At 64.1% G+C, this 18,174-nt stretch overlaps 1 protein-coding gene across 1 annotated transcript; it reads right to left on the reverse strand.

Annotated features, from left to right (window-relative positions):
• Nucleotides 1-1,104: 1,104 nt before the first annotated feature.
• On the reverse strand, nucleotides 1,105-16,912 carry PPP1R9B (protein phosphatase 1 regulatory subunit 9B). The gene is made up of 10 exons (XM_062175483.1): nucleotides 15,469-16,912; nucleotides 11,862-11,994; nucleotides 10,666-10,786; nucleotides 7,601-7,705; nucleotides 6,532-6,667; nucleotides 5,923-6,075; nucleotides 5,772-5,825; nucleotides 3,054-3,283; nucleotides 2,711-2,807; nucleotides 1,105-2,539 (listed from the first exon to the last, which is right to left on the reverse strand). The coding sequence occupies exons 1-10, from the start codon at nucleotides 16,867-16,869 to the stop codon at nucleotides 2,486-2,488; spliced, it is 2,484 nt and encodes an 827-aa protein (XP_062031467.1). The 5' UTR covers nucleotides 16,870-16,912; the 3' UTR covers nucleotides 1,105-2,485.
• Between the last annotated feature and the right edge of the window lie 1,262 nt (nucleotides 16,913-18,174).

Raw genomic sequence — 18,174 nt, forward strand, 5'->3', positions numbered from 1 at the left:
ACTGGGCAGGAGGGGGCAAGGGGATGGGCTAAGCTGCAGAGCTTCACCCAGGCCTGCCCACAGCCACTGCCACGGTCCCAGACTCAGACTTGACCTTGGGTAAGTCACAGCTCAGGCTTGAGGGACTCACGGGGAAGCCACAGGACACTCCACCTAAATTCGAGAGGGCTCACCTTGGGAACGTACATGTGATACACAAGTCAGACAGGGTGGCCGGACCCCGCCCCTGTGCTTAACCCCAATCAGCAGCAGAAGCCCCTACCGCGCACTCACCACACCTCCTGCCCTCAGGGAAAAGTAACACCACGCTACTTGGGACTTCCTGGCTTGTGTCCCAAGCAGGGCCTCACTGGCCTTGGGGTTCAGTGACCTCGTGGTCCACTGGAAGGCTTGGGCACTATCCCCAGGTTTCCACATGGCCCTCGGGTGCATGGCAGGAATGGGCCAGCCCTCCACGGCCTCGGGGGGTGGAGCTAGCAGTTCTGAGCAGCAGCTATGAAGCCAGAGTCTGGCAGGACAGGAGGCATCAAGGGATGGGCTGCCCCTGGGGCTGCTCACAATGGAGGGGAAAGCCAGACTCCCCAGGGACCCCCACCCCTGAACACAAACGCTTCAGGGCTGGCGACACCCCACCCCCCCACCCCCCTCTGGGACTCCGAACCTTGTCCCAGCACCGGGGACAGTTCAGCATCTGGGTGTCAGGCCTCCCGGCACAGAGCAAAGCCTAGGACTACGTAGGAGCTCCCAGGCCCACCCCAGAGGGACACACAGAACCTGGGGTTCGCACTGTACCAACCCACCCCCTGCTGCGATCCTTCCTGAGCCCCCTGCAGGGCTCTCCTGGGAGTCCAGGGGCTGTGGTCAACCTGGCCACATTTAATTCATGCTGTGAAATCCTCCAGATGCCTGGGAGAAAGACAGGTGGATGTGCTGAGCTCGCTCAATAGGAACCATAGCCCTGCCCAGGCTGACTGGACCAAGCATGGGTGTTGATGGGGGATGCTGGACGAGAGGACGCCTGCTGGCTCTAGGGGCTCACTGGTGGGTGGGGACCACCACCCCCCACCCCCACTCCAGCAAATCAAGAGACCATGCAGCGAGGCTCTGGGGGCTGCTTTTATGAGGGCGATCTGACAGAGGGCATGGTCCGTACAAAACCGGGAACAATACATACATATATATATTATATACAGAGACGCGGTCCTCCGAAGGGCGGCCGGGCACCCGCGGCCCGCCCCCTCCCTCTGCCACGGTCCAGGGCGGGGCCCGGAGACAGCCAGCTCTTTCAGGAGGTGGGGGCATGGGAAGGCGGGGGCAAGAAATACTGATTGATGGCATGGTCTATTTACAGGGGACAAGAAGCCAAAACGTTTTTTAAAAATGATCAGAAACCCAGGCTTGGGGCAGGGGCATGAAAAAGTGGCCAACTGAGATGGATTCTGGAAGGGGGGACCCTGGGGGGGGGTCTCACCTCCCTTGGTCCAAGCCCCAGTCTGGGGTTAAAGTGGGAGAAGTGGAGTCGGTTTCGCTCAGAAAAGTGGCCAGGGCAGCCCTGGGCTCCAAAGAGCCAAGAAGTGGCGAAACCCTGTCCAGCCAGAGCATAGAACACAGGGTGGCGTGGGGCTGTCTCTGCCACGGGAGTGCAAGGCTTCCAGGTGTCGTCCTGGGCAGTGAGAAATACTCCCCTCACCTATGACCAGGGTCCCTGCAGCCAGGACCCCGAAACCAAACCACCCCCCCTTCCCTTCCTGGCATTCCCAGGCATGACCAGGACACCCGGACTCCAGGGAGGCCACACGGCTGTTCCAGGAGGCTATGGCTATTTGGCACCTGGGAGAGCGGAGGCACAAGAGCCGAGGGCTGTTGCCCAGGAGAGGAGGAGCTGGGGACCAGGCGTCCTAGACTCTCCCGGGGCCCTGCGCTCATCCCCCTCCTCCCCAAAGGACACGCCAGAGGTCAGGGCAGGTCGGGCCCAGCCTCTGGGCTGTGGGTGCACTCTGTCCCTCCTGGGATAGGGGACAGGGAGGGGAGGTGTCGAGCAACAGACAGCACAACGAGGGGGGACAGGGAAGGGCCAAGAAGGTGGGCTCTCGAGTCAAGAGGCCACGGGCGGGGAGCAGCCTCCAGATGGCGAGATGCTGGGAGAGCCCCCAGCCCCATTCCAGTCCAGAGACAAAGGCTGGAGGTTGTGAAGTCTGGCAGTTTGGTCTGCAGGTCCTCGTGTCCATCACCCACCCAGGCCAGCCCTCAGCATCCCTCGCTCAGCCTCGGCCCCTTGGGGCAAGGAGGAGGCCGCCCTTCCAGCCACCTGTCTGCCCGGGCCATCTTAAAGAGGCCTGTCACGTGGGCCCTCTGGTCCCTGAAGCTGGGGGAGGTGGGGTGGAGGGTGTGGGGAGTCGGGGCACCTGTCCCCAGGCTGGGAGGGGGTGGGGTCGGTGGTGGAGGACAGGGGAGGGAGGATGATGGGAAGGGCTTATGATTCCTGTTAAGTAGAATTGGAATTCCTCAGTGTCTGCAGGTTTCCTTCCAGTTCTGAGATCTGAAAAACAAAGGCGAGAGGGGGTGCTGGGCATGGGCCCCGGCCCTCTCCTCTGCCTCCCTGCTGGGGCCATGACCTTGAGCTCTCAGCCAGCAGCAGGAGCCCCTCCCCACAGGATGCGCAGGGCAGATGACAGGTGGGGGCTCGCGCTGTCCCCTGCAGCCTGCCTACCTTGTCCAGGAGCTTGTCCATCTCCTCCTTCCTCGCCAGCTCCGACTCCTCCAGAACCCGCCGCTGGGCGGTCTCCTTTTTCAGGAACTCGATCTCCCTGGGGACATGCAAGGTGCAGGCATGTGGCCTGGCTCCCGTGCAGGGAGACTCGGGACCCTCGACCCTGCCCTCAGCTCCACCCTCCCCCTCCCCCTCTGCCCAGGTTTTGTCCCAGGACCTCTGGGGCCTGGCCCTGTGCTGCCCTTGGTGCCCAGCTCAGGCCACCACCACCACCACCCCCGACCTCAGGGCTCCGCACCGCCACCCCAAGCGCTGCCCAGGCCTCCTGAGGCCCGCCACGTACTTCTGCTGGTAGTCCTTGATGAGGCGCTTGGCCTTGCTGTACTTGCGCTCCAGAGCCTGGTACTGCGCCTGGGTCTCCCGCAGGTGCTCGTCCACGGCCTGGCACAGGCTCTGGGCCTCACCCCAGTAACCCTCCAGCTTCTCCATGCGCTCCTTGTTCTCCTCCACACTCTGCTCGAGCTGAGCCTTCTCCGCCCGCCAGCGCCCCTTCTCCTGCTCCAGGCTCTGCAGCTGAGACAGGAGGCGTGGCCCTGGGTTGGTGGTGGGGATGGGGGTGACGGCGCCAGGGGATTCCAGCAGCGGTGGCACCCCCTGCCCCCGGCTCTGAAGTCTCCTTGGCCGAGCCTGGCGGGGGTTGGGGGGATGAGGCAGGGAGGTAGAGGGGTGAGGAGGGGAGGTGGGGGGATGAGGAGGGGAGGTGGGGGGATGAGGAGGGGAGGTGGGGGGATGAGGCAGCCTCCCAGCACCCCCCGCCCAGAGCGCAGGAGAGCTCCGTTAGTCACTGACAGCTCTGTGGTTTGGGCCAAGGCAACGCTGGCTCAAGACTGAGCCATTCCATCTGCAAAATGGGAGTGACACTTGCTTCGAGAGCACGCGAGGGCTACAGTGAGACAGAGGAGGCCCAAGTGCAAGGCAGGAGAGGGCCGTCAGCGCGCTCTGTCCACCCGCAGCCTTAGCCAAGCTCAGCAGCCCGTGCTCCGGTGGCTTCTTGACACTCTTGAGCTCCTGCTCTTCCAGCTCCCAAGGGACCCCAGTGCTGGCCCCCAGTCCCCAACAGCTAAGTCCTGGATCTCACTGCCAGGGGCATGGCCCCACCCCCACCCTGAGCCCCAAGCCTCAGCCAGCCTTGCTCTCAACTTCCAGCCGCATCTCCTAGCTCTTCACAGACACCAGGCCCCAAACCAGACCCCCTACCTGCACAACGCTAGGCCTCCTTCCCTAGCTTGCTCACCACTGGCAAAAGGCACCACCCATTCACAGCCATCCCAGCATGCACTCTCAGGACCCTGCCTGCCTTGCCCCCTTGTTAGCTGCAAATGCCCCTTACTCTCTGTGCCTCAGCCACAGACTTGCCACAGGACCTTTGCATGGGCTATTCCTGCTGCTTGAATATTCCCCATCTGCTCTTCCCCAGCCTAGTCATTTCCCGCCAGCTTACCCCTTGGCTCTGGGCTCAGTGGATCCCTTCCCCGCCCCAGCTGGACTGGGTTCCCGGGAGCTCAGTGACTGTGCTTCTGCACAGAACCCAGTGTCCGTTTGTAACAAGACAGCCATCAGTGTCAGCCACTAGAACAGCACCCAACAGACACTGCCAATGGAATGCACGAGCACACGGCTGGCCTGGAGCAGGGACCCTGGAAACCCAGTTCTTCCCACCCTCAGCCAGTACCCTGGGCAGTGCTCGTTGGCCTTGCCAGGACACTGCCCAGGCCTCTGCCCAGTCTGCCTGCCTCCAGGTCCTGCTCACCCTCACCCTCCTGTTCTGCAGGCAGTGACCTAAAACTCCCACGGCCACACAGCCACGCGCGGCCTGCCACGGCCCAACCCTGGCAGTCCAGCCTGCCCCACCTCGCTCTCCCCTCAGAAAGAGCGGCCACAGCCCTGCAGGCCTCCTCCCAGCACAGCTGCCAAGCTCCGGGTCACTGCATTGTCAAGAGGGCCCTGCCTTCTGCCTCTAAGCCCTGCCTTCCTCTGGAGGCCGGCCCAGCTTCACTCTCCCCAACGTGCGCTGGGTGCGCATGCACCTGTGTGCACGGCCCCTGGACACCTGTCTCTCCCTACCACACCGGAAGCCCCACTGGGATTGAGACTCATGTCGTGCAGGCCCCGGCAGTGGCCATGTGCGTGCCTGTGCTGGTACCCAGTGCGCCTGCATGCACATGTGTACGAGCCCCATCTGCAGGTCTGTGAGTGGCGCTGGCTGGCGGTGTCAGCATCAGCAGTGCCACGTGGCCTGCCCAGGTGAGAAGGCGTGTCCGGAGGCCTCTTCCTGGACTAGGGGGTCCGAGGGAACAGACTCAGGCTGATGACCCCGGAGGTGACGCCACAGTGAGACGTGAGCCCCAGCTCTCCGTGATAGTGTCTCTCGGTGTCCAGGTGCGTGGCTACCACTTGCCTGAGCCCAGGCTGGCACAGGTCTGGGCCTGTGCCTCTGAGCAGCCGTACTTGTCACTGGGCCTGGAGATGGAGGCCACGTGGGGGACAGTGTGGCCACACAGACATCTGGAGTGTGGGGTGTGACTCAGGGTGCTCAGTACGGCAGCTTATGGCTTTGGCTTTTACCTGTGACGTGCCACACACCATGCTCAGGACTTCCCAGCTGCTGTCTCCTTTAGTTCTTCCAGGCTCCTAAGGTGTCGCTGTGATAATCACCCCATTTTACAGATGGAGAGACTGAGGCACACAGCAGGGAGTGGAAGAGCAGATGGGCACAGAACTCAAGCTCTACTGTGTCCCCTTGCCCCTGGGGAGTGTGCTCCCGTGGATGCCTACAGGTGGTGTGCAAGTGTCAGTGCAGGCAGGTGCAGGGTCCCCTGGCCCTCACACGCTGTTCTTCAGTCCACACGAACAGCACACATGCTGCACACCAATGCCCCACACGTGCACACGCACCACCCACGCCACCACACGTCTTACCATCATTACGGCTCTCACCTTCCCACACGTGCACACACACCACCCATGCCACCGCAGGTCTTACCATCATCACGGCTCTCACCTTTCTCTTGAGCTGCTGGATCTCCGCCTCGGTCACAGCATGTTTGATCTGCAGCTGCGGGCAGAGGGACGGGCACTCAGCTCCAGCCGGGGTGGGCGGCGCCAAGGGCAGGAGGCCGGCCTGCTGCTCCACCCCCAGCCCAGGCCCCCACCTCCTTGAACTTGTGCACCAGCTTCTCGGGCTCCATGTCCACAGGGGACAGCGCGTCCTCGTTCTCCGCTAGCTCAAACACCTCGATGGCCACCTCGCCACCTGGGAACGTGGGGCTCAGCTCCTCCTCCTCGTCGGTGGCATATTCCCCCGTCTGCCAAGGAAGACAGGTTTGCCTGGGTCAGACTGGGAGCACCCCTGGGCATGATCCAGGCCTCCCCTCATGGTCTGTGTCTTCCGTGATGGCCAGGGGAGGCCCCTGCAGGCAGGGGTGGCGCCCCCTAGAAGCCTGGGACCGGAAGACACAGCCTGTGTATCCCCTTCATACTACACACAGATCCTCTGTGGTCCGGACCTGCCTCCCTCCTCAGATTAGACCCGAGAAGAGCCCCTCGAGGGTGCACGATCTTGGAGGGAGCTGTGTTTTCCTTGTGAGACCACGAAGGCTCTCCAAACACAGAGGGTGTAACCCCTAGGCTCCCAGGGATACAGAATGTCACTTTGGGGTTCTCTAGGGGGGGTCTGGGAAAGCCGCAGAGGCGGATGGCTGTAATGCTGTATCTGGCCACCAGGGGGCAATCTCCCCAGCAGTCAGGCCAGCACCACCTACCTCCTCGTCATCCTCCCCATACTGGGCGTATCTCTGTTCCATCATCTCCCGCTGCCATCGCTCCTGCTCCAGGGTCTGCTGAATTAGCTGGGCCACTTCGCTCTGCTCTCCGGGCCGCTCCCGGCCAATCATAAACCTGCAGGGGCACCGGTGTCATCCGCAGGCCTCTGTCCTCAGCTGTGTGATGTCACCATCCTCCCTGCTGGTGCTCCCCTCTCGAAATCCAGGCCCTCCCAGGGGAGGTGAAACAAGAGGGCTGAGTCCAGAGGCTGCCAAGGATTAATAATGAATGGAAGAGCTGGGGGACCTTACTGGGTTTCCTCCCGGGGGGAGGCGGGAGGCAGGCAGGCCCATGAGCCTTCCCAGCCAGCTCTGGAGGAGGGTGCTGTCCACCAAACTTTGGGCTGGGCTGCAGGGGCTGTGAGCTCAGGAGCTGCTAGTGCAGGAGGCACCGTGTGGGGAAAGCGAGGCAGGGGAATGGTGAGGATGACCCATGCCAGCAGGGCGGGGACTATGGAGCTGTCTTGGGTAGGCTCCAAGCTCCTGCGCTTCAGGAAGGGGCGGGACGATGGTGACTGGAGATTAGGATGGAGAGGAAGCAGTGGGACTTCCAGGCACCAGCCCCTCCCCCCCAGGGCCACCCACATCCTGTTTCTCTTCACCACCCTTTCCTGGGGGCACCCCGAATCCATGCCCTGAATGCACAGCCCGGGGTGCGGTTGGTCTTTCCAGAGGGGAGGGATGTAGTTCCAGACAAGGGGAGCTGGCATGATCGGCGCTCCCCTACACAGCTCCCATTTGGAGTCAGGCCCAGGCAGCAGCAGAGGACGGTTTGGAGGTGCATGGACAGTGGGCCTAGAAGCCTGAGCCCCAGTGGCGGCATTAATCTGGGAGCTGGGCGTGGGAAGGCAGGCTGGGGCAGAACTTCGTGCACAGCAGGCCCCGTGGGCAGCAGTCAGCGGAACTCGCCCAGGAGCCCGGCTGCCCAGAGCTGAACAGGCCGAGGGCAGGGGGCCCAGCGGCTGCGGGAGGGCCCAGCCTCCCCGACCCCACCCCTTGGGGCTCTCACCGCACACGGCCCTTGGTGTTCCGGAGCACAGAGGCCGCAAAGCTCTGGGTCACGCCCACCAGACTCGTGCCGTCCACCTCCACCAGGAGGTCGTTCACCTGGATCCTAGGGGAGGCGACGTGGGTTAGGAGGTCCAGAGGGACTCACATCATCTTTGAGAAATGCATGAACACAGATGCAAGCCAACAAGGAAACAGCAAACACACACGCTGCCTAAGGGAATCTGAAATGTCACAGCTACTCTTAAGAAATCCCATAACCTTTGTAAAAAGGCAAGAAAGGCGCTCAAGTCAAATGCATTTCTGTAATCTTACAATAGACTTATCAATTCACACACAAATGCACACAGGCAAAGGGTCAAGAGTGGAACCACGGGGGCCAGTGCTGTGGCACAGTAGGTTAAGCCTCCACCTGCAGTGTTAGCGCCGGTTCCAGTCCCAGCTGCTCTACTTCCCACCCAGCTCTCTGCTATGGCCTGGGAAAGCAGTAGAAGATGGTCTAAGTCTTTGAGCCCCTGCACCCACGTGGGAGACTCAGAAGAAGCTCTGGCTCCTGGCTTCAGATCGGCCCAGCTCCAGCTGTTGTAGCCATTTGGGGAGTGAGCCAGTGAATGGAAGACCTTTCTCTCTGTCTCTCCCTCTCTCTGTTAACTCTAACTCTCAAATAAATCTTTTTAAAAAATGCATTTCTACAACCTCACAACAGATTTATCAGTTCACACACATGCATGCGCACACGTAAAGGGGTCAAGAGTGGAACCATGGGGCTGGGGTGACCCCTCCCATTGGTACATCAATGAGCAGTTCCCACAGGGACCTGGGACGTTGTCGTCCTGCATAAGACGCATGGGGCTAGGCCCACCAGTGTGGGGAGGAAGAGCTGGGTAAGCCAAGAGACGCAGGTGTCCAGGCCCGGCAGAGGAGCTGGGTACACGTCCCATGACAGTCACCCTTGTCGCCTCCTCCATCACAGAACTCACCTCTGCCAGGCACACAGCAGGGGCCCAGCAGCACACGTGTGTCATGCTGCCCTCTTACACAGGCGTCTCGGCACACACCTGAGTCCACAGGTGTCTTGGCTCCCAATGCCTGGGTGCCCCTCCACCCAGCATCCCGCACCCAATACAGTGCAACCCACCTCTTGGCCCCCCATATACACTCTGTATACCCACCGCTCCTGTCCTCCTTGCCACAGGGAGAGGCGGGTGTTCTAGCCTGCCCAGAGAGGAAGGAAGGTGGGGGACTCTGGGCCACCTCCTCCCTCCGCTGCCACCTCCCTGGGAGCTCCCGGCCTTCTCTCAGGATTCCCAAACAGGAAGGAAAGAATGGCTCACATCTCCACATGGGCCCACGCCCGTGGACAAATTCATGCACACACACACCCCCAAGCCAACCAGCAACAACTGGAAAGCTCTTGAGGGGCCGGTGCTGTGGCGTAGCGGGTAAAGCTGCCACCTGTAGTACTGGTATCCCATATGGGTGTCAGTACAAGACCCGGCTGCCCCACTTCCAACCCACTCTCTATTATGGCCTGGGAAAGCAGTAGAAGATGGCCCAAGTCCTTGGGTCCCTGCACCTGCATGGGAGACCTGGAAGAAGCTCCTGGTTCCTGGCTTCAGATCAGTGCAGCTCCAGCCGTTGTGGCCAATTGGGGAGTGAACCAGAGGATGGAAGACCTCTCTCTCTCTCTCTCTCCCTCTCCCTCTCCTCTCTGTGTAACTCTGACTTGCAAATAAATAAATAAATCTTTTTTTTTTTTTTGACAGGCAGAGTGGACAGTGAGAGAGAGACAGAGAGAAAGGTCTTCCTTTTGCCGTTGGTTCACCCTCCAATGGCCGCCGCGGTAGCGCGCTGCGGCCGGCGCACCGCACTGTTCCGATGGCAGGAGCCAGGTGCTTCTCCTGGTCTCCCATGGGGTGCAGGGCCCAAGCACTTGGGCCCTCCTCCACTGCACTCCCTGGCCACAGCAGAGAGCTGGCCTGGAAGAGGGGCAACCGGGACAGGATCGGTGCCCCGACCGGGACTAGAACCCGGTGTGCCGGCGCCGCAAGGCGGAGGATTAGCCTGTTGAGCCACGGCGCCGGCCTATAACTAAATCTTTAAAAATAAAAAAAAAAGAAGACTCTAGAAAGTTTGAGGTCGGGGCAGGAGGGGCTGTCGCCCTTCTTCTCTCTGCACCCCCCACACCACCTGGACCACGACAAGCAGAAGTCCCCTGGACGGGGCAACCTCACCTCTAGCAACGTGACCCCAGTCACCCAGTTCCCACCAGGCCACTCTGCATCTGTGCATGGGGAGGTACCACCAGGGACCCCTGACATCAACCCCTCGCAGCTACCCTGAGGGTGCCCTGTCGCCCTTCCCACCCCCACGGTCCTTCCTGTGCTGTTAACACATACATAGCAGAAAAGCCAACATCAGTCAGCAGGCTGGCTGCCCCTGACCTTTCTGTCCCACAGAACTCAACCCTCCACCCGCAGACCCTCCACGCTGGCCCACGCACATGCCCTCAGCGTAGCGCAGTCCATTGCCAGAACATCTCCGCGCTGGTCCAGCCACATGGACACCTGGGTCTCCTCTGCCCTCCGGGCTGCAGCAGCCCCTGCTCTCCCTCAGCCCAGCCAACCCTGTGTCCACCACAGCACTCAGCTCCTCCCGAGTCCCAGAGGTCAAGCCCTCCTGCATCATGCCATCGTGGTACTCCACGTTTTCCCATTCCGCGCCTTGGGCAAGCGTGCCCACTGCCTTAATGCCTGTCTACCTCGCTACACCGTCCGAATCCTCATGGACAGCAGGGTGTGTGTGTGTGGGGATGCTCAAGTGCCCTCCAGACACAGCCTCCACGGCGCAGGCGCCCTACCAAGGCCCAACACCCACCTGCAGCCAGGACACACAGCACCCCAATTTCACTAGCCCTCCCCTCCCCTGGAGTGCAAGCACCACGGCAGGGGTGTCAGGGCCCTGTACTCCACACACGCCCCCACCACGCCCAGAGCACAGAAGCCGCCCATACCCGTCAGTGCGGACCCCACTGATGACCGCCGGTAGGGCGGAGGGGGGTGGTACCTGCCATCACGATGAGCCGCGCCGCCCTCGGTCACTGTCTTGACGAAGATGCCCAGCTTCTCCAGACCCATGTCGGCCCCAGCCCCCATGCCGATGATGCTGATGCCTAGGCCCTCGGAGTCTGGAAGAAGGAAGGGGAGGGGAGATGCCAGAGGTCGGGGGAGAGTCCCCCACCCCGAGCCCTCCCGGCAGCACGCAGCCCTATGTCAGGAGGCAGTCCCCATGCTCAGGGATGTCCTGTCACTGGGGTAGGGGCATGGCCTGCCCACCCCCTACCCGGTTGCTGAGCCACCAGGGAAGGCTTTTGGGTCGCTGGTTGCCCTTTGCCCCTTCCAAAGGGCTGCAAGCGGCAGGGTGTGCCCAGGGTGTGCCCAGGGTGGTGTACTGCCAGGTGGAGGCTTGCGTAGGCGGAGTAGGGTGTGGCTAGGCCTCTGGGGTGGCCGTGATGGGGCCTGATCCTGAGCCCTTTGGTCCCCCCTCTCCAGGCGGCCTGGTCTCTACTCACAGCTTTGGGGCCTTCCTCTGCCTGCCACACCTGCCCCGCCTGAACTCCTGACCCCCCCACACTCACTCACTGGTGGGCACCACCACTGGCTGCCAGGTCCGGGAGGTCCCGGATTCTTCCCCCCAGCCTCCACCCAAGCCAAACAACCTCCAGACCCTGCGGACTCCCTTCCCTGCCACCGCTGCCGCCCACGCAGGACGGTCTGGCCCCAGCCCCTGGTGAGCGTTGGCTGCCCTAGAATCCCTTTCCCACCTGTTAACGGCGCCCAAGCCCTCTAAGAGAAACACTCCCAGGTCTGCACTGTCTCTCCTCCTCCTCCCCAAAGCCTTGGTCCCGGAGCTCAACTCAAGCCCCACTTCCTCGGTGAGCCTGTCCCGACTGCTCAGGACCCCTGCGGTCGCGGCCACTGCAGCCCTCTCCTTCTTCCCAGCAGGGCAGAGCTGTAAGGACACAGTGACAGGAGACTGCTCCATCCTTGGGCCCTGAGGCGACACCTGATCCCGACCAGGACCCGGCACACAGCGCTCAACTGTGACCTCTGCACTACATGAGCAAACAAGGCTGCGCGGCTGGGCTGGAGGTGTGTGTTTGGGTCAGGCTGGAGTCCCCGAGGGCTGCAGGGCACCCACGGGAAGGCACAGGGCCAAAGTTGGTGTCAGAGGGGGGCCCTGGGGCCGGCCCAGCTACTCACCCTTCTCCAGCTCCACAGGGAACAGCTCCAGCCGCTCCACACGCTTCTCCAGCTCGTACTCGGCCGAGGCCGCCATGGGGTCCACGTCCTCGTTGCGCCGATCGTAGTCCTCGTTGGAGTAGGTGCTGAACACCTGGGGAGGGGGCGGCTCGTCAGAGAGGCCGGCAGCAGGGCAGGGGCGGAACTGGCACCAGGAGGCTGGGAGGCAGGCTGAGTCCCCGCCCGATGCCCTGCTCCCCACTGCCACACGCCTTCTCCCCGTCCCCAGGCAGCCCTGCCTCGCCCCCAGCTCTCAGCGAAGGCCCCTGTGGTTCTGCAGCTGATGGCGGGCCAGGGAGAGGAAGCCCGTCTTGCCTGACCCACTCTGCAGCACCGACCGGCACAGGCCCTGCCTGCAGCAGGAACAGCAGGACAAGCCCAGACAGACGGGCACTGAGGAGCTGAGCCCAGGCCAGAGCCGGGGACTCAGAGCCGGGCAGAGGCGAGGGTGGACAGAGAGAGCACCCAGAGAAGGAACAGGCTGAGCACAGAGGGGAAGAGGAGGAGGGGAGACGGGTAGGGGGGATGGGGAGGATGCCAGATGGGAGCGGGGAGGGAGCAGGAGCCAGGGGTGGAGAGAGGCAGAGGCACCCAGGACCCAGCTCCCACCCAGGGAGGACCCTGAGGGTCCCCAGAGGGCGGGCAGCAGCAGGGGTGAGTGAAAGCTGGGCCCTAACCGCCCTCACCTCCAGGAGAGCGGCTCTCTCTCTCCTCCGCCTGGCAAAACCAAGGGGACTGTGGAGGGGCAGCATCTCTGACACTGTCCACAGCAAACCCAGGGCCCGGGGGCTCCAAGGCCCCTCCCCCACACCCCTCTGCCATCTCCTTTCCCCCCTGTCGCAAAAAAGGGACCGTGCTGGCTCCAACCCTTCCAGAAAGAACAAGAACGGCAGGGCAGGGGCTCCTTGGGGTGCCCAATCCAGCATGGGTTCCCCCAGCTGGAGGCTAACGCATACCACCTGGGGTACCACTGCCGCCAGAGACAGGATGGCAGCCCTTGGAGACCGAGGGGCAGGAGGCGCACAGCAGCGGGGGCCCAGACCAAAGGAGCTGGACTGGGACACCGTTTCCCCCAAGACCCCCGCCAGGGCCCCCTCTGCAGCAGCACAGGCCCCATGGGCACCTTGGCGGGCAGCGGCACTCTTGTGTCCCAGCCTTTGTTGGGGCCGGCTCCCTGTCATTCCCACCCCCCTGCACACAGGCTCATTGCCCCAGGGTGAGGGGGCAGGGTGCTCCTAGGAGGAGCAGCACAGCTGGGAGGGGCCTCTGTGGTCACCGAGCTCTGTGCCCTGGATTTCACAGCCATGAGGGAAGCTGAAGCTCATCCGTGCGTGGGGCAGCGGCTAATGTACCTTTCTCCCACCTGGCCAGGGGCCCCAGACCCCCTGGAGACCCCTGCTCTGCAAACAGTCCAAGATGCCAGGTCTGATGCCCAAGGTCACACCCGGGGTTAGCCAGTGGCAGGGCAGGAAAGGCCGGCACCTGGCTGGGCTCTGGTGGACGGGCCACCGGTGACTTTGTCCCCTTGCACACAGGTGTCCCAGGCCGTGGACTCAGCAAACTGGCTTTGCTCACTTCTGCATCTGAGTCTCCCGACCCCTGGGCTCTGCTCCGGGGGGAGGGTGCCCTCATGGCATCCCTCTCCTGGGTCAACAAGACCCCTCCGCGGGTGCACACCGGGACACAGTCTCACTGTGACCTCCAAAACACCCTGTCCTGGCCTTGCCCCGCTCCAGTCATTTCTCCGCCTGTGGAATGGCAATCACCTTTCAAACCCTGCCCCCTGCAGGCACCCCCCTGCCCCCACCAGGGGGCTCTGGGCCCTGTCCCGCTTCCACAGGTGACAATCTACATTCAGCTCCTCTGCCTGCACAGGAAGTGTCACCTCTGTAAGGGTTAACAGTTGGGTCACTGGTGGGACATGAACCCAGTGAAGCGGTGGGGTCAGAGAGACGCACAACCAGGTCCCCTGAGCCAGGGTGGAGAGAATGAAATTCCCAGCAAGACGGCAGCTCAGACACGCGAGGGCCACATCACACACCCCGGCTCCGCACTGGGCAGGCCGGCTCCGGGGCCACCAGGGAGTCGGGAAGCACTGCTCTAAATCATGTGCTATTTTTTGCCAGGTAATCAGGGTAAAGTGTCAGATATAGACCGACAGAGGCCCAGGCCACACAGCTCTGAGGGCAGGAGGCCGCGCCAAGAACTGGTGGTGGTGGTGGTGGTGGTGGTGGGATCCTGACTCCCTCCCAAGAACACCACAACCCTCAGTCCCTCGGGCATCCCACTGCCTGCACACCAGGTCTCAGGCCAGGGGAGGGGCGGGCTTGGGAGGAGGGCAGCAGCCTCTCCCCTGTAACCTTGTGAGCCTCTTGCTGGCAGGGAGGTGGGAGAGGGGCGGGGGGGGTGGTGGTGGTGGTGAGAACTTGGGTAGCTCAGTGTCCAGAGTAGTCATGGAAACTACAAGCAAACAGATGGGGGTTGGCTGGGGAAGGTAAACGCTGGGCAAGGTCCAGCTAAGGAGGTCCAGGGACCTGGACACTCTCAGGGGGTGGGCCTGGGACTGGGCACAGCTGAGCCTGGGGCAGGGAGAGAGGCTCATGGGGGCTGAGTGTGGGCCAGTCAAGTGTGGGTGGGGGAGGCTCAGGCTGCTCCCTTCTTCCCAGGGGATAGCCCCTCCCTGGCAGTACTGTTCTGAGGATCTCAAAGCCACTGGCCTAGCCCACAAACCTATCACCAACAGTGGTGGACGTGGGGGGAGACCCCACCAAGGGGCAGCTTCCACTCCTCTTTTAGGACACCAGAGAATGTGGCAGGAGCCCTGGGGAAGGACGACTGCCAAGGCCATGGGCGGCTGTCCCATTGTGCAGCCAAGAGCAAAGGCATGCTGGCGGCTGCCAGGCACCCTGGGGATTCCACCGCCCCACCCCCTTCTCCTTCCTGCCCAAGGCCCGCCCCGGCCCCCACCCCCCCTGACCCAGCACAGACCCCTGGGAACAAGGCCCCAGCCCTAGTCACATGGTCACAGTCCCCGGTTCACCCTCAGAACCACTTCCCTCTTTCAGTTCTGCAAAGCCGGGAGGGGGCACAGACGTGCTGGAGGAAGGGCCGCCTTTCCCTCCACCTTCATTCTGGGAAGTTGCGGGCTCTCTCCTCCACTCCCCATCCCGCTCCTCTCTGGGGGATCCTCTCTCTCCCCAGGGGAAAGGAGCCACTGGCTCCCTCACCCCACGCAAACCCCAACCTCTGGAAGCTTCTGCAGGAAGGAATGCCTGGGCGAGGAAGGGAAAGCAGGTGTCCCAGGGCCGGCATGGGCGGGGCGGGGGGGGGGGGGCGGAGGAGCGCCGGGCCGAAGGCAGGTCAGGGCAGGCCACCTCGGGCCCAGACCTGAAGATCGTCCCCTCTGACAAACAGCTGGAACTCCCCCCGGGCGCCCCTGAGGGTGGGAGCTCCTGGGAAGGGGGCTGGGTGGCAGTGGCTGACTCAGCCTGCCAAAGCCGGCTGGCGAGGCGAGGCGTAGGCGGCGCACGTGGCAGGGGCGGCGCGGGGGCGGGGTGGGCGCACTCACTTGGATGGGCGCGGTGCTGAAATGGATCTTCCGGCTGGGGGCCGGGTCCTCTTCCTCCGACAGCCCGGGGATCTCCACGCACCCTGACTCGGGCTCGTAGGGGGGCTCCCCATCCTCCTCCTCGTCTTCGTCGTCCTCCTCCAGGGCGCTGCCCCCCGAGTCCTCCCCGAGTCCACTGTAGGCGCTCACGTCCACCAAGTCCGCCTCCGAGAAGTCCTCCTTCTTGGACTCATCGGCCTCCTCAGGGGCCGCATCCGGGACCCGGGAGTTGCCCACCCCCGTCTCTGGCGCTGCCACCGTCGCCGCAGCCTCGTCTTCGGGGGCAGCTGGGGCCTTGGGCTCCTCGGGCGCGGCGCTGGCTGTGGCCGTCGAGGGGCCGCCATTCTCCAGGGCCGCGTGGACCGTCACTTCGGCCTGGATCACTTCCCCGGGCGCCGACTCAGCCTCCGACTCCCCGCTCTCCTCCACCTCCACCGGCTTAATTTTGCGCACCTCCCGGGGCTTGGGGGGCGGGCGGGCGGGGGCCACTCGGTGCTGCGGGGGCTGCTGCCCGCCGGGGCCGCGCTCCTTCTCGGCCGGGGTCTCCCCCGACGGGGCGGCCGGGGCGGCCGGCGCTGCCGGCGGCGGTGGCGGCGGCGGCTGAAACACCCGGGACCGCTTGCTGACCAGCTTGGAGTTGACCGGGGGAGCCCCTGCGGCCGCAGCCCTGGGGGCCCCGGGCCCGCGGTGGAGGCCGGTCCTCGAGTCGGCCTTTTCGAAGACGGCGCTCAGCTGGCTGACCGTGGGCGACACGGCGTCGGCGTCCAGCTTGTCCAGCGCCTCCGTGCTGCCGTTGAAGCGGACCACGACGTCCAGCTTCCGGTCCTGCAGGCCGGCGCGCTCCTGCCTCAGCAGCCGCCGCGCCGCGGCCTCCTTGTCGCCGCCTGCGGCCGCGGGAGCGCTCCGCTCGAACAGCTTCCGCGTCTCCTGCAGGCGGGATGGCGGGTGCGGCGGCGGCGCGGGCTGCGCCGAGGGCGCGGGCTTGGAGTCGAAGCGGCTCACGCGCTCGGACACGCTGGTGCCCAGCTTGAGCAGGGCGCTGTGGTCCACGTTCTCGTTCAGGCTGCTGGCCCGCGGCAGCGACAGGCGCACGCCGCGCTCGGACGCCCGGGGGGCCTCGGCCAGGCCCGCGCCGCCGCCCGCCTCGCCCGGCGGCCCCGCCGTCGTGCCCATCTGCAGGAACATACTTTTGATGCGGTGGACGTTGGAGCCATATTTCTTGTGGTGGGCCGCCTTGGGTGCCTCGTCGGGCCCGGGCGCATCGGGCTGCTTGAGCGCCTGGATGCCCGCCTCGTAGGCGCTGCGGTGCGGGGAGGCGCTCCGGAGGGGACCCCCGGGCCCCCGCGGCTCCGTCTTCATCATGGTGGGGGGAGCCGGGTTCGCATCCCCCCGCTCCCCGCGACCCCCCTCCGACAGGCGGCTGGCCAAGTCGGGACCGCCGCCCCCTCCCCCCGAAGAAAAAAGCCCCCGGAAAGGCCCTTTTTTTTTTTAGGGTCCTTCAAAAAGCAAGCTGCCAAAAACAGTTAACCTCGCTTAAAAAAAAAAAAAAAAAAACCTCCCAGCGGGCGCCCAGTGTGGGCCGCCTCCCCCAACCAAGCTGCCGGGGACAGCCAGCCCCTCAAACCCCGGGCGGCCTGGCCCGCTCGCCCCCACCCAAATTACGAGAGCGGCGGCGGCCGGGGCCGGTGGGACCGCGCGCCCTGCCCGCGAAGCAGCGGCGGCGGCGCCGGCTCACATCGTCCGAGGCGGTGTCAGCAAGGCTGGCAGCCCGGGCGCCCGCCACTCGGGCCGGGGGCCTCGGCTCTCGGGGGGCCCGGTACCCCGGCGCCCATGGCTGCTCCGCCGGCCGGGGCCGCTCCGCCGCCGCGCCTCCCTCCCTCCCTCCCTCCCCCCCGCGCCCCGAGCCTCGCGTCTTTCTCTCGCTCTGCCCGAGCGGCGGCTGCCGGAGACCGAGCGGCTGCCCTTCTCGCCGCCGCCGCTGGGGGACTGGCACCTCTGGGTCCTAAAGGGATCGGATTTCCGGGCCCGGAGCCCGTGAGCCCTCCCCTTCCCCTCCGTCCGAACTCGCGGCCTCCCACGCCCGTCGTTGGAGGGGAACCCTCTTCGACCCTTCCATCTCAGCCGCAGACTGAGGCTTCTCGCGACCCACATCACCGCACCCCCAAGACGTACTGGGAGGGGGCAACCCAGCCCGCGGGGTCTCAGGGCGACCCCCTGCCCTCCCCAGACGTGAGGGGTGGGGTGTCCCTAGGCGTCCCCTCCCCTCAGGGCCTGTGGCGCTCCTCCTTGGTGTGCTTCAAGGCTATTATTAGCATCAAAGGTACTGGATGCTGGGTGGAAATACAGATGCCCGGGCCCTGCCCCAAACCTGCTGAAAATACAAGTCTCGTAGGCTGGACCCAGGAATCTGCATTTGAACACTGTCCCCTGAGCACTCCTGTGTGAAACCTGGGCTCAGCATTGCCCTCCTCGTGGTGGGTGAGTGTGGGGGTGGGGAATGAAGAAAGGAGGCGGCCCCCCTCACCCTGGTCTCAGGGGTCTCCCTCATCTGCCCTCTGGCCCTTTGGAAGCCTTGAGAGAACAGACTGTTGGCGATCTGCACCCCCCAGGGAGTTGAAGTCCCACCTCCAGGCCCCCAGCAGGGCACTCCTGCCTCCCAAACAGGAA

Source organism: Lepus europaeus, chromosome 18 (assembly GCF_033115175.1).
Source record: "Lepus europaeus isolate LE1 chromosome 18, mLepTim1.pri, whole genome shotgun sequence".
In the NCBI taxonomy this organism is placed as follows: Eukaryota; Metazoa; Chordata; class Mammalia; order Lagomorpha; family Leporidae; genus Lepus; species Lepus europaeus.